Here is a 15791-nt window from a genome sequence, read left to right on the forward strand (position 1 = left end):
CAAATATACAGTTTGTGTATTATTTGACATGTCAGGAATTTACTTATGCGAACTTATAAGGTTAGTGATAGGTCCACTTTAAAGTGGAGTTCCATCCATTTAAAGGTCAGCAGATAAAAAAAGTGTCACGGTTGACTTTTAATAATCAGACACTCACCTGTCCCATGGTCCAGCGATGTGGTGCAGAAAGCCCCACTCCTCTGTCCCCTCCACTTTGCAGCACCGGCATTCTATCTGTGGGCGCCTGGCTGTGGCTTCACAGCCGGGTGCACACTGTGCATGCACGAGCCTCGCTGTGAATGACTGGGCAATCTTCTGGGATCTGTCATGTGCCCCAGAAGATTTCAGGGAGCAAGAGGCGATCTTCCTCCTGGCTCAGTGGCCCCAGTAGAGAAGTGGGAGCTGGGTTCCTGTAAAAACCGGGTACACGCTCCCCCCCCCCAAAAAAATATTACATTTTTGGGTGGAACTTCACTTTATAAACTTCACAGACATCCTATTTTATTTATACAATTGTAGGTGGTGTCAGTGTTGGGAAGCACAAATATTATTCTGTGGAGGACAGCAGTTAAAGTGGTAGTAAACTCCCCTTGTTTTTTTACCTACACATTAGCCTATAATAAATATCTCCTAAACGTGAACTGTTCAAGAAATATTTATACACGTAGTAGCCGGTGATGTCACTAGTGCATGTGCACTGCGCTCTCAATGGAAGACATGTTGTCCATTGAGAGAGCTGTGCTGCAACCGTGACTCCCGAGCGTACATGCCAGGTGAAGATGGCATTTCCATTTTTTTATGTAAATCTTGCATAATGTGCTAGTATGCACCACATTGTGGTGACATGAGCCTGCTGGGGGAATTGTTTTTAAAGTACAAGTTTTAAGTACAAGTATTATATTTGACAAAGATCTCAAATGCTACAAACAAATTAAATATAAATAAAAACTTTATTAAAATATATACAGCTTACAGTAAATGTGTAAAGTTCTCCTAGGGTTCCATTTTTGCTCAGTCAGTCCAGAAAAGGTGTAAATCGCATCATGCATTTGGTAAGAAACAGCTGTGGATTTATCACAGGTTTTACAGAAGGAAGCAAAGACAATTTTGATCCAATGAGGACATGTTATTCTGCAGTACTGTAACCCAGAGAAAAGCATTTTCATTTGCCAACATATGCAGCAATGAAAAACTCTTGCATTAGTGCTGTGGTGACAAATTTTAAAACAAGCTGGAACGCAGCCAACTGTAACTTGTCTTGAATCCAAAAAGGGAGGCTTTAAAACAGCAGTCCAGCAGCAGCAAAGAAGTATCCACACAGAGGGGTAGGCTTACAAATTCATGATCAGCACTTTAACAGTTCGGTTTTGCCAGAAACTGGTTCAGGAACAGCTTCCCCTTTCATAAATTCATCCTGCAGAGAAAATAGTGAATTGTTAATATTACCCAGTTCTGTCATATATCAGTGCTTGAAAAATCACCAACAAAAAACATACTGTAGATACATTTCAATGCCTATTCCACAATACCAGTTGCACAGTATTTCTAGGGGGAAAAAAAAAAAAAAAAAGACCAAGATGAAGGCTGCATTTTGCAACCTTTTACTGCACTACATAAAACAATCGATTTCAACGATCTACAAGCCAATTTGCTGGCCAGATTGTCTTTTATGTAGCTGTTGGATTACTGAAAGCTACGCAGAGGCTGCAGGTTCATGATTTTAGGATGAGGGAGCCAAGTCTACGGGCTGAGATTTTATTGGACAGGCATCCGAGTATCACAATACTTAAGAGAAAAACACACACAACACAGACAAGTCAAATTAGGTTGAGGTGAGCCAAAAGACCGTATATGTTAAAGCGGAGGTCCACCCTAAAGTGGACCTTCCGCTCATCGGAACCCTCCCCCCCTCCGGTGCCACAATCGGCACCTTTCAGGGGGGAGGGGGGTGCAGTTACCTGGATAATCCAGGTAACTGCACCCACTTCCGGAATAGCTCTCTGCGGAAAGGGGCGTAACTTACGCCCCTTTCCGCAAGTGCCCGCCCCTTCCCGCAAGTGCCCCGCTGCCTGCTGGGAAACACACAGATCCCAGAGGCAGCGGGGAGCGTCCTTATTGCGCAGCGCGATTCGCGCATGCGCAGTAGGGAACCGGGAAATGAAGCCGAAAGGCTCCATTTCCTGATTCCCATACCCAAGATGGCGGCGGCAGGACCCGACAGACGACCTAGAGATCGGCTTCGGGTGCCGACATCGCGGGCGCGCTGGACAGGTAAGTGTCACTATTTTAAAAGTCAGTCAGCAGTATTTGTAGCTGCTGGCTTTAAAAAAAAAAAAAAAAAAAAAAAAAAAAACGCGGAGTCCCGGTGGACTCCCGCTTTAATCACAGACCTTCCTAGATATCATCACAAGAACTAGAGCAAGAGGGTGCATTTTATTGTAAAATACAACCACCTGAAATTATTATTTTTTTGGTCTTTGCAAGTTATTAGTGTGTAGCAGCTTTTTTTCCCATCCAGGGGTACTTCCTCAGGGGGTGCCTTGGCAAAATGCCCTAAAAATTCTATTACGAGCCAGCGGGTGGATGAAGCCTGCCTTTTAGTTACACAGAGCCACAAGTTTTCATTGTGCACTTTGCCGGCATCCTAACAACCAATGATGTAATGGGTTGATAACGATGACATCAGGCGCCTGCACAGCATCCTTGTTTGCCCCTCTCATTGGCACTGGGGACAAATTACCAGGGGAGTATAGAAACTTTGGCATACTAGTCAGTACCAGTGTGCAAAGGTGCATTTGCTTTAAAAGAATAAGTCACCTCTAACGTTGTGTCCCCTACATGTGTGGATGTTGCTGCGTTATGTAAAACTATTAGTTTCGTTTTTTTTGAATGGGGTACCTTGATAATTTTAAAGGGTGCTGCAGCTGTAAAAAGGTTGAGAAATACTTGTGTGTAGACAGGCTCATGCCAGTGTAAAGAATCTCCTCCCTTCAATTACAGAAGGACCCATCTCTGTGTGCAGGACTACTCCATCAGGTGTGTGTATATGTAAAACTACACTTGAGATCAATAGCTCAACCCTTATATAGAAAAAAAAGGAGAAAAATAGTGGGACTTTAAATGAGGGCTTTCACTGAAGACAGATATTGCATAAAAGTATAAATATATATTTTTGTTGATCAAATACAAGTACATTTGAACATTCTTCATTCAGGAGATACATAATGTGTTTTTAGCTGGTGATAAACCATATAAAAACGAGCTGCCATGTTAATCTTTGATTTCCAGATAACCACAAGTTCAATTTCTTCCAAATCTTGGAATATATGGCTCTTGTGACTGGTTTTCTGCAATTTACCAGGGTCTTGACTACTTTGCCAGAGAACCCCTGGGCGCATAGTATCTTTTCTTCAGATACCAGGCCATCAAGCTTAAAAGGAAACCACCTGTGGGTGTGACAGTGGACCCTGCAATAACAAGTCGTCTCTCTTCAAAAGACTCAGTGGAGGCTCTGATACAGGAGTCTGTGACAGGGAAAAACCATGGCCTCTTGGGCCAGAAAGGGGCTATTAGGAGAAGATCTGTTTCTTCTAGAAGAAACTTCTGGAGGACTTCTGGAATTAGCCAGAGGCAAAAAAGCCACCATGTACACACACATAACAATGGACTTGATAAAATCTAGGTACATAAGTAGTATACAAAGGCCAATAAAATTTGATAAATAGTACGCCGCCCTCAGCCCCTGTCAGGGCACCCTCAAAAAACACTACACGTTTCATAGTTCTTTACCGTTCGTCAGGAGTTAGGTGCAAAGATAATGCTATAAACAAGTTAATAAATGCTACCCTTTAACAAGGGCGAAAAAGCTGTTAGGGAGCAAAGGAGCTGTACTCACAAGTCAGCTGTGAACTGTCCCCAGCTGATATCAAGGGAGGAGGTGCCCCAGACAGATTGTCTGTCCCGGGACTGAGGTGGGGTGCCCCAAACAAAATGAGAGCCCAAAGGCAGGACAGATTGGCATAACACGTTCCCCATGTGAAGAGAGTGTGTAGACCATGATAATCTAGGAAAAAAAAAAAAAAAAAAAAAAACCTGTATGGAAGGGTGAGAGTGCAGACAGTCTGTCAGACACGAGTGAGGAAAAGCCGATCAACGGCTCTTCCTGTTTACATTGTGGTTGGACACAGCTGATCACATGGTAAAGAGTCTCTGTCAGACTTTTTACCTAGATCAGAGTTGCGGTGTGTCAGACTGACACGGTGCAACAATGATTGCCGCTATCCCCAGCTATCAGTGAGACCCGCAAAAAATTTCAGGATGAAGGGACCAATTGTCTCGACATACCCGGTAGCGGCTGAGATAATCTGCCAGATAGTTTTGTGTCCCCTTCAGGTGCACTGCTGTAATTGAGGCTAGATTCCCTTCTGCCCATGCCAAAATCTCCTGGGTGATAGATTAAAGTATCCGGCTCCTCGTACCTCCCTGTTTGCTGAGGTACGCAACTGTAGCGATATTGGCGGATAGAATCTGGTGATTTTGACCCCTGATTTCAGTCTGAAATGCCTGCAAGGCTCTCTGAACCGCTTTAAGCTCTTTCTGATTCGATGAAGCTCTTGCTTCCCTTGAGGACCATTCTCCCTTTGCCATTGTGTTGCTGAAGTGGGCTCCCCATCCCCAGTAACTCGCATCGGCTGTGATCCTCTGGGATATAGGAATGGACCATGGTAGACCTCTTGTTAGGTGCAGGTGCGTCCTCCACCGCCACAAGCTTCTTTTTTCCCTGGGGGGTAACAAGACTCTTGATTCCAGGGAATGTGCATCTCATTCCCAGTCCCTTAATAGAAACAGCTGTAATGGGCGTTGATGAAATCTTGCCCATGGCACTGCAGAAAAACAAGAGGTCATCAGACCCACTGCTCTTGAAACCTCTCTCAGCGAGACAGACTGCTTGGTCTGTAAGGCTGACATTGTTTGCATCAGTCTTGAAACCTCCTGCGGGATAAAAAAATGTTGGTCTACTCAGCAAAATCCATACTCCAGATATGACACTTTCTGGGCCGAAATTAAGGAAGATTTCTCTTTGTTTATTAACCAGCCTAGAGACTGAAGTCTGTCCTGTACAGTCTGGAGATCTGCTAATAACTTTTGGTATAACTCCGCCCCCACTAGGAGGTCGTCCAGGTAAGGGATAATAGTTATTGTCTTTAATCTTAGCAGAGCCAGCGCCTCCCCCAACACCTTTGTAAAAATGCATAGGGCTGAGGACAGACCGAAGGGGAGAGCTTGAAATTGAAAGTGCCGAATCTCCGTTTCCATCTCGACCGTTAGTCTCATGAATCTTTTGGAAGGTTGGAAGAATAGACGTGCAGATAGGCATCCCTCAAATCCAAAGTGGCCATGAAGCAGTTTGGGTAAAGCAGGTTTTTGATTGAGAACTCTGTCTCCATACGAAAGTGCTTTTACCTGACTGCATGGTTTAGAGACTTTCAGAGGTTCAGGATAAGCTGATATTTTCCTGATGGCTCTCTGATGACAAATATATGGGGATAAAATCCCTTGCCCTGATCCGACCAGGGAACCAGGACCAGGACCTTTTGATCTAACAAGTCTCCAATTTGGAGATCCAGGGCCCTCTCTTTTACCCAATCTCCAGGAGGGAAAGTGACTAGGGCTGAAACGATTAATCGATATTATCGATAATGAAAATCGTTGTCAACGATTTTCATTATTGATTAGTTGGTCCGCACCATGTGATCCGCAGAGCGGGCCGCGGCCTCAGGAAAGCTGGCGGCCATCTTGGTACACCCGGCGGTGGCGAGCTGACGTCACCCCCAGCGAGCCGTTCAGCCTGTGTCAGCCCAAGTGAAGGAATTCTGGAGGGGTCACGCTGGATGCCTTGTCTGCCCTCATTCAAAACTTCTTTTATGCAGGTACCACTACGTTAGTTATTAGGTTAGATTAGGTAATAATTAACTACTATCTATTAGATAGTAGTTAGTTATTATCTAATCCTATCTATGCCTTTCCACTTGCTCGGCACAGCCACAGTTGATTTAAATAAAAAGGTACAACACTATCTCTCCCCCCCAATAAAATGCAACTTATTACAAGCATAAAAACATAGCATATCACTGACAATTTGCGCCAATAGGCATCCCGGGACTCATCACGGCGGTCTGTTTGGAAGAACTTTGATCGGTGGTGAGCTTGGCGCAAATCAGTGATATGCTGACTATGTTTTTATGCTTGTAATAAGCTGCATTTTATTGGGGGAGAGATAGTGTTATACCTTTTATTTAAATAAACAATGTAGCTGTGGGGGCGGGGATAGTGTTATTTTTTTTTTGCTGATCCGAAAATTGATCCGATCCGTGACTCTGATCCGAGGAACGATCCAATCCGTGAGTTTTTGGATCCGTTGCACCCCTAGTCTGCACCTTCCCCCCTGCCGGTCCGTTAGAATCCTGTTTATCCTCCCGTGTCCTACGCATGCACCACGTCCATGACCACGCAGCTACGCCTGCTTGCATTCTCCACCCAGCTGACGTCCCGCCAGCAACGCGCCTGCACTGCTGTCGGCTCCTCCTCCCCCCCTCTACCCAGCAGCCTTCCGATAGACCCGCCACAGAGCGCAGGAGCGTTAAGCCCTCGCCGGGCCGCTTTCCAGCGCTGCCGTGATTGGAGGTTGTGCTCTGCACATGCGTGCATCCATCTCCCGGCTTCGGGGTGAACTTGCTCCATTTGGAGGAGTCGGCCGAGTCACGTGTTGCGGGTCCGGACTGAGACTCCGCCCCACACCACCCCGGCACACCGAGGAGGAGCTGCTGTCACCATGAAGGGGTGAGAAAACCTGAGACACCGGAGGGGGGGGGGGCACAGAGGAGGTGGGGCATTGACACCATGTGAGAGGGGAGGAATGTGTCATCTATACTGGGGGGGACGTACGTGTGTGTGTGTGTGTGTGTGTGTGTGTGTGTGTGTGTGTGTGTGTGTGTGTGTATTTTTCTCCCCTTTTTCAGTTTTTTTTATCCGATTAATCGAAAAAATAAATCGGCCGATTAAGCGAAAAAATAAATCGGCCGATTAATCGAAAAAATAAAAATCGGCCGATTAATCTGGAAAAAATAATAGGCCGATTAATCGAAAAAAAAAATAATCGGCCGATTAATCGAAAAAAAAATAATCGGCCGATTAACCACTTGGGTACCGCGCTATTGCCGAATGACGGCATTAGCGCGGACCTAGATTTCCGGGACTACGTCTATTGACGTCGTCCCGGTTACGAGCGGCCTGCGCTCTGTGATCGGCGAGTCCGTGAGACTCGCCTGATCACCGATCCGTGTAAGGGGTCGATCCCGACCCCTTATCACGTGATCAGCTGTCAGCCAATGACAGCTGATCATGTGATAGAACGGAGCCGGTAATCGGCTGTTATTCCTCCTCGCGCTGACAGCGCGAGGAGAAAAAAAAAAAGCCGATCACCGGCGGCCGTGATCGGGACATCAGTCCCGATCACGGCCAGCAATGCAAGGCACCACATGCCACCTGCCAGTGCCCACCTGCCTCCCGCAGTGCCATCCTGAAGTATAACAAAGTAAAAGTAAGTGCCCCCCGTCTGTGCCCATAGTGCCCACAGTGCCACCCACAGTGCCACCCCACAGTGCCTCAAAGGTGCTGCACCCCAGTGCCGCCCATCAGTGCCCAGCAGTGCCGCCCATCAATGCCCAGCAGTGCCGCCCATCAGTGCCCAGCAGTGCCGCCCATCAGTGCCCAGCAGTGCCGCCCATCAGTGCCCAGCAGTGCCACCTATCAGTGCCACCTATCAGTGCCCATCAGTCCCATCTATCTGTGGTACCTATCAGTGCCCATCCGTGCCACCCATCCGTGCCACTTATCCGTGCCATCTTATCTGTGCCCATCAGTGCTGCCTTATCTGTGCCTATTAGTGCCGCCTTAACTATGCCTATCAGTGCCCACCAGTGCAGCCCATCAGTGCCCACCAGTGCAGCCCATCAGTGCCCACCAGTGCAGCCCATCAGTGCCCACCAATGCAGCCCATCAGTGCCCACCAATGCAGCCCATCAGTGCCCACCAATGCAGCCCATCAGTGCCCACCAATGCAGCCCATCAGTGCCCACCAATGCAGCCCATCAGTGCCCACCAATGCAGCCCATCAGTGCCCACCAATGCAGCCCATCAGTGCCCACCAATGCAGCCCATCAGTGCCCACCAATGCAGCCCATCAGTGCCCACCAATGCAGCCCATCAGTGCCCACCAATGCAGCCCATCAGTGCCCACCAATGCAGCCCATCAGTGCCCACCAATGCAGCCCATCAGTGCCCACCAATGCAGCCCATCAGTGCCCACCAATGCAGCCCATCAGTGCCCACCAATGCAGCCCATCAGTGCCCACCAATGCAGCCCATCAGTGCCCACCAATGCAGCCTATCAGTGCCGCCTTATCAGCGCACTTCAATGAAGGAGAAAAATGACCCGTTTGCAAAATTTTATAACAAACTATTAAAACATGATTTTTTTTTTTTTGCATCTTTTTTTGTTTGTTTAGCAAAAAATAAAACTCCGAGCTGTAACTAAATACCACCAAAAGAAAGCTCTATTTGTGGGAAAAAAATGATAAAAATTTCATTTGGGTACAGTGTTGTATGCCCGCGCAATTGTCATTCAAAGTGCATCAGCGCTGAAAGCTGAAAATTGGTCTGGGACTGAGGGGGGTTTAAGTGCCCAGTAAGCAAGTGGTTAATCGATTATGAAAATAATCGTTAGTTGCAGCCCTAAAAGTGACCAATGATCACTCCAGTGGCTGGCAAGAAAATTCCAGCCTGTAAGCATTGGTCACTAGGTCCAGGATGAATGGACTTGAGGTGACTGCTCACTGCAGGAAAAAGGCACTCAATCCCCCTCCCACTGGGAGACACGAGTCACTGTGGCTTGGTGGGTTGTTGAGGAGGGTTAAACAAGACGCCCCCCCTACCTCTGCCCTTGTGCCCTGTCCAAAGTTTTTTGGGTCTATTGTCCCTTTCTCTAGGGCCTTGCTGCCTACTTTGGCCACAAATTTCTTTTCTGGCTGTCAGCTTTTTCTTAAGTCTTTGGAAAGGCTTTTTTTCCATCGGCAGCGCGTTCCAGTGCCTCTTGCAGACCTGGGCCAAAAAGATGATCGCCTGTTAAGGGAAGACCACATAGGCACAACTTTGAGGCGGCTTCGCCGCCTCACCAGGTTTTAAGCCATAGGCCTCTTCTGGCTGAATTCACTAAGGCCTAGCTGTCATTCTTTCCAGCTCTGCGGAAGCCAAAAAATCACCCGAAAACCCCACTGCATGAAGGAGGAGAGGGAAAGATTTCAGAAACTGCTCTCTAGAGGTACCTGCCAACAAACATGTTTGTATTTCTGTCAACCATACTTCTAAATTTCTGGCTACACAAGTGGAGGCCAGAGCTGGTTTACGATTCCCAATGGCTGAGTTCCAGGCTCTGTGAAGAAGACTATCTCCTCTTTTATCCATCGGATCCCTAAGCCCACTCATATCGTCAAATGTTAGGTCTGAGTTTTTTTAAACTTTTGAAAGAGGTGGTTTCAACTTTCAAAAGTTTTTTTCTGTTCCATGGCTGCGCTGTGTCCTCTTCAAATGGAAACATTTTTAGGTTACTGGAAAAGAAAGGTTTTCTCTCTGGATTTTCTCACTTCAGCTTAATAGTATCAAAAAGGGAACTATGCACAGCAAAAACTCTAGCCTTTTTCTTATACAAACCCTTGTACATATGGTCATGTTTAGACAATTGTACCTACTCCTCTTCTATATCAAGTGTCATATAGATAGCCTTTCATAAGTCATCTACATCTTCCAACGATAACTTATACCTCGAGCCCCTTGCGGATTGTCTATCCCCTGGCCCTGTACCTGATTCTTCCAAAGAAGAATGGGCAGATCCGGCTTCAGCCTCAGAGTCTTCACTCTGCTATGGAGCACTAGGACCGGCTGAAGTCCTAACTGGAGATGGACCCTCTGAGGGGAGTGAATCTTGCAAATTAAAGTTTTAAATGAGCTAAATGTAGACGTAAGCTCATCTCTAACAGAAGTCAGCATTTTCTGACAGGAGACAACCGGGTCACCCTTAACTAGGCTGTCTATACAGGGGCGGCAAACTGCTTTGCTCCATGAGGAGCTCAATTTGTTTCCACAAAGCACACATTTCCTTTTTGGTGGCTGCACTTGGGTCTTGTCCCAAGTCTTGGCCTTCAAGAGAACAAAAGACCCCAATAGATTTTCCGCCACATACACTCCATAACACCCCATGTAGGAAAAAAGGAAAATGTGTCCCCTTCACCTAGTTCCTACTGGTTACAAGGGGGAGAACACTCACAGGATGTGCAATATCGCAGAGCCCCTGCAGTGGTCTGCAGCCTCTGCTGGGTTTCACGTTTTTTAAAAAGCACAGAGTCACTGATCACGCTATTTATATACCAGAACTAGCTTAAAAAAATAAAAAATGCATTCAGGACGTTCAGAGGCAATTGAAACGATAAGTGCCTGTAACAGCTTTTAAACATGGTAACTCGCGTTTAACCACATTTCGTTTACAGGCTTTTTTTACTTTTTGACTATTTAAAAAAAAAAAAGAATGCTTCTAAAACACAAACGTGGCATGGAAACGCAGCAAGTTAAATCGATCAGGAGAGGTTGTAAAACAACCCGTGTACATGAAGACCCGGTTCACACAGGGGCAACCTGTCAGGCGACGTAGCCATCTGACAAGTTGCGCTCCATTCTGTACAATGGAACCGTTCTAATAGGAGCGACTCAATTTGCTCTGACTTAGAAAAAGGTTCCTGTACTTCTCTGGGGCGACTTCAGAGCGGCTTGCATTAACTTCTATACAGAAGCCGTTTTGCAAGCCGCGCTGAAGTCATGCTGTACAGGGCAGCTTCAGAGTCGTGCGACTTTGAAACCGCCCCTGTGTGAACTGGCACTAAGCATTACAGACCAAAGTTCATTCCTTTGAGCTAAAGAACAAAACGTTACAATGTTTAGTTTATAGAGGAATGCTGTGAAACTTGGCAGGCTGCCTGTTTTTTGTTTGACCGATGTCGGCTTGAGCAGAGACCGCTACATAGAATCAGGAAAATGTTTAGTTAAGATTGCGAGGGGGGAAAAATTGCAATCTCGATTCTTAACGATTAATTATGCAGTTCTATCCCTGACTTCTGGGCCTCCACAAATGGAAACACATGGTTGGTAAGTTGGGCTTGGAAAGTTATGGGGGGGGGGGGGCAATGGTCACTTGCTTGTATTCAGTGTGCCCCTGTACCTTTAAGGAGGGGTGAGCTCCTTACAGGAACACCTGCCCTCTGCCTATCCATTAAAATGCATGTACTCCCATTGTGGAGGTCCAGAAGGTAGAGTTAGGGACGACAGAAAGCAGGGACCTGTAGCTTACCCATCTATTTGCAAATGTGTGCAGACTAAACCCCTGTTCTTTAAGTGGTTGTAAACCTAGTCACACAACTTTTACCTACAGGTAAGCCTATAATAAGGCATACCTGTAGGTACTGGAAATAGCTCCTAAAGCTGCACTGTTTAGGAGATAGTTACCATATACGCTTGCGCCAACGTCATCAGCACATGCGCACTGAAGAAAGGGCATGGTCGTGCTGTTTCTAAAGGGCCTGTACCGTGACTGGCTCCCTCGCGCATGTGTGATGTCTGTGACTCTGGCGAGTCACAGAGCCAGAGTCCAAAGCCCCAGAAGGAAGAGGGGTGAAGATGGATGCGGCCACCAGAAGAGACATTGCGGACTTTGTCTGCAGGTAAGTGGCACATAATGGGCTAGTATGTGGCGCATACTAGACCATTATGCTTTTACTTTGCAGTGAACAAAAGGAGGAAGTAAATCCCTTCAGAGTTTACTTCCTCTTTAACGCATATTGTTAGACAGGTCAGTTCGGTTGGTCACTGTCTGGTTGGCAAGTTTGATTTTCGAAATATTTTTGTATCTGTTTGATGTAAGTTTTGTTTAACCTGTATACAGGAAGGTATGGGACATGCAGGGTATATATTGTTGTGATTTTTGACACTTGACTCAAAAAATTGTCAATAAGGAACATTTAGTCTAAAACAGGTCAGGCTGGTATTGTTTATTCTATCTTCTACAGATTTAATATGAAGTATGAAGAGGAGTAATGACCATGCACTGTTTGGAGAAGGTGGTGAAATAGTAAAGTTGAGCTAAGCTGTGTGTTTAAATCAGTGTAGCACAGATAAATTAAAGAGGATTTATTCCAGCATAAAGCTGTATTGGGCTTACTGGCCCCCAGATATGTGCAATATATGAAGCATCACTCCAAAGTTGCACAGACATAATGCGGCTATTATCAGCTCAGTAAGGGATGCTAATGCTGCATATTTCAAGGTAAAAAATAAAAAATAAAAATAAAAAAAGTGGCATGAAAAGCTCTGACCCATTGAGTGGAGCATGTAACCTACCTTATCATAGATGACTCTGACAAGTAATGAACAGCTAGGACACGTTGCAACTTCTTCTCCATTTTCCAGATCTTCCTGCAAATAAAATAAGGACAACCCAAGCATTAGAAACGTCACCAGTCGCTAAAATCTACCAGACAAGACAGGGCTAAAATGCGTCAGGTTGTGAAAGGATTTTCTTTGGCTAGAGAAATCTGCATTACACACCAATGAAGGCTACATTTTTCTTGGTTCTGGTCAGTGCAACTAACTTGTTTGTTCCAAAAAAAAAACAGAAATGTGGGGAAAAAGGAGAGGTTCAGGAGCTCACATAGGAAAGCAGGAAACGCGTACCTGAAAAATAGATTACAGGGCCATTATGGAGTAGATGTGTATGAACTATTTTTTGGAGAATAAAGATATGATTTAGTGTCACTTTAACTACTTAAGGCCTGTAAGGATTTAACCCCTTAATGACCAGGCCATTTTTTGCTATACGGCACTGCGTCGCTTTAACTGACAATTGCGAGGTCGTGCGACGTTGTACGCAAACAAAATTGACGTCCTTTTTTCCCCACAAAAAGAGCTTTCTTTTGGTAGTATTTGATCACCTCTGCGATTTTTATTTTTTGCACTATAAACAAAAAAATAGGGATGTACCAAAATTTCGGCCGCCGAAACATATCGGCTGAAAATGGCCTTTTCGGCAATTTGCCGAAAGAGAAATCTTGCCGATAATGCCCTGCCCATTACGGGGGTGTCCTTATGGCACAGGGCGCTGCAGTCATCTCCTCTCCTCCTCCCCTCCAATGTCACACTGTCAGCTCTGTACACCTTGTCCCTCCCACCGGAGGACACATGGTACCACAACGTCAGCTCTCACCCTGGTCACATGGCTGCGGTTCCTCCTATCCCCTCTAGCGGGTCACCCAGAGGCGGGTGTCATCAGGCAGCATGCTATCCCTGCAGCTCCTCCTCTACTGCGTGTCCTGGCAGGTCTGGGGGGGCATCCGGGCATCGCTCTGTCTATACAGGCTGGGCTCCTGTCGGTGACGCTTTCAAATGTGATGCAACAGAGGAGGCTGGGTGTGTTCGGGAAGAGGACGGTGAGGGGCAGCCTGGTGGGGTGTGAGCTGTGCCTAGTGCTGACCTGTGACCCCACAGCTGCCAACACTGACCTAGGATCCCACAGCTGCCAACACTGACCTGTGACCCCACATCTCCCAGCACTGACCTGTGACTCAAACCCTCGTCTCCTAATGCTGACCTATGATCCCCTGTTCTGACCTCTGGACCCTCATGTTCCCCGGTCCTGACCCTAATTTCTCAGCCCTGACCTTCATCCCCAAATCTCCCAGCACCGACTCTTCTCTTGACCCATGTCTTACAGCTCTGACCTGTGTCCCTCTCCTCTGAACCTCATCCCCAAATCTCCCAGCAAAAACAAGCAACCAACACAGCAAAAAAAAAAACACTAAGCAGAATGCAAAAAAAAAAAATAATGCGGCATTTGTCACAAGTAGGGTAGCCCATTAACAAAATAGGCTTCTCTATGCATGTTGTGCAAAATAGCACGCCGAGGTGACTGCGGGGGGCGTACTTAACGTACCATAATCCCACAGTTTATATACAAGGTAGCACTCATCACTTACAATACTACTACTTCATGGAAGCCAACAGATGTGTTATTTAAATAAATATAGACATTTAAATAGGCTGTACAGCAAAACTTTACTATAAAGGTGAACTGACCCCAGATAGCCCAGTGCCATGTATAGATTGCATAAGAAATGACAGGCCACGCCCCATGTGTCAGCTGTCCCCTCCCACTGATGCTGTGAGTCATGTGACACGTGATGTGCGCCCGGTATCTCACCTGTGGACAGCACTGCTCATCCTACCTTAGAGATGGCGAACCTATCCCCGCACGGACAGGGGTAATAATACATCTCCGTATCCTCGTCATACTCGAAGTCCTCGATCTCCACCTCGTCATGGTACACCGCCATCCCGACACCCGGAGCACCAACTACACCTCCGCCACCACCAGAACACGCTGCAATAACCAGCTCCGCCTCCCAGGCTGGACGTCACTGGCTCGGCGACAATCACATCCGTCATTACGCTGAGACACGTGTGCTAGAAGCAGCCATGTTTGATTCTGGCACTAGGAAATGATTGAAGCTGGAACGTTTCTTTATGTTAAAAATGATAGTGATTGGTCGCTTGTTCCTTAAAATTCAGACATACAAAGACTATATATATATATATATATATATATATATATATATATATATATATATAGATAGATAGAGATAGAGAACCTATAATAAACATATAATAATTAGGTCTAGCTTTGAAGTCAACGTTGTGCTAAACTGCGACATTCAATGTCATGGGTTACAAAACAAAATAATCTGACAGAAAAAAGAAAATATGATAGAGCTTATTGTGAAACCCCTTGGGAGGGGAAAGGTGATACTACAACTATTTCAGTGACCATGGGCAATTCATGTATGTTAGTCAATAATAAAAAAAAGTATCCAGTCACCCCAAATGGGAACTCACTGTGACTGGATACTTTATTAATAACTTCTGTGCTTGGGTGTCACTGTCACAGTTGTTTGTATTCGGACACAGTTGTTGGTCCGTACACATTAATGACAGGCCAATAGATGCAGCAGCTGTATGGGTGTAACTGCACATGTGTAATGCCCCATACACACAATCAGAAAATCGCATGGAAAATACCACTGTCGAAGTGATCGTACGACAATCGGATCATTAGTACAGAGCTTTTGAGAGCTGATCATGACAGTTCATCCGATATCATTCTATCGGATGTGCACGAAAAAATAAAAATTTGTACGATGCCAGATTGTACGATTTTCATTTAATCAGAACAGCTATATTGTTCAAAAATGCAATACAAATGCATTACAACACATGACATCACTTTCAAAAAATTTTTCTGTTGTACGGGAATTTTCGTAAACTCATCAGATTCGATCTGAGATTAGCATACAAATAAAAAAAAAAAAAAAAAAACAGACGATCATTCATCCGATAATCTCATCATGTGTACTGGGCTTAAGAGAGGAATAATCATCCCTGTGCTAACCACTCAGACTAGCAGCTAAGGATGAGCTCAGGCCTGTTCGCATACTCCATGTGCAGAGCCCGCCAGGAAGTCAGTGCAGCGCTAATCACAGGCAGTGAGACATTGCCCCGATGCAGAGATCACTGCCTGTGATTAGCACAGCGCTGCGCCAACTTCCTGGCGGGCTCTGCACGTGGACCATGTGAACACG

General features: G+C 45.9%; 1 protein-coding gene across 1 annotated transcript; it reads right to left on the bottom strand.

The window, feature by feature from the left end:
• Positions 1 to 931: 931 nt before the first annotated feature.
• On the bottom strand, positions 932 to 14578 carry DPH3 (diphthamide biosynthesis 3). Its single transcript, XM_077482685.1, has 3 exons — positions 14382 to 14578; positions 12502 to 12576; positions 932 to 1414 (listed from the first exon to the last, which is right to left on the bottom strand). The coding sequence occupies exons 1-3, from the start codon at positions 14487 to 14489 to the stop codon at positions 1346 to 1348; spliced, it is 252 nt and encodes an 83-aa protein (XP_077338811.1). The 5' UTR covers positions 14490 to 14578; the 3' UTR covers positions 932 to 1345.
• Positions 14579 to 15791: the final 1213 nt, after the last annotated feature.

The sequence above is a fragment of the Lithobates pipiens genome, unplaced genomic scaffold (assembly GCF_037356315.1).
Source record: "Lithobates pipiens isolate NorthernLeopardFrog02 unplaced genomic scaffold, aLitPip1_a1.2 Scaffold_16, whole genome shotgun sequence".
NCBI lineage: Eukaryota > Metazoa > Chordata > Amphibia > Anura > Ranidae > Lithobates > Lithobates pipiens.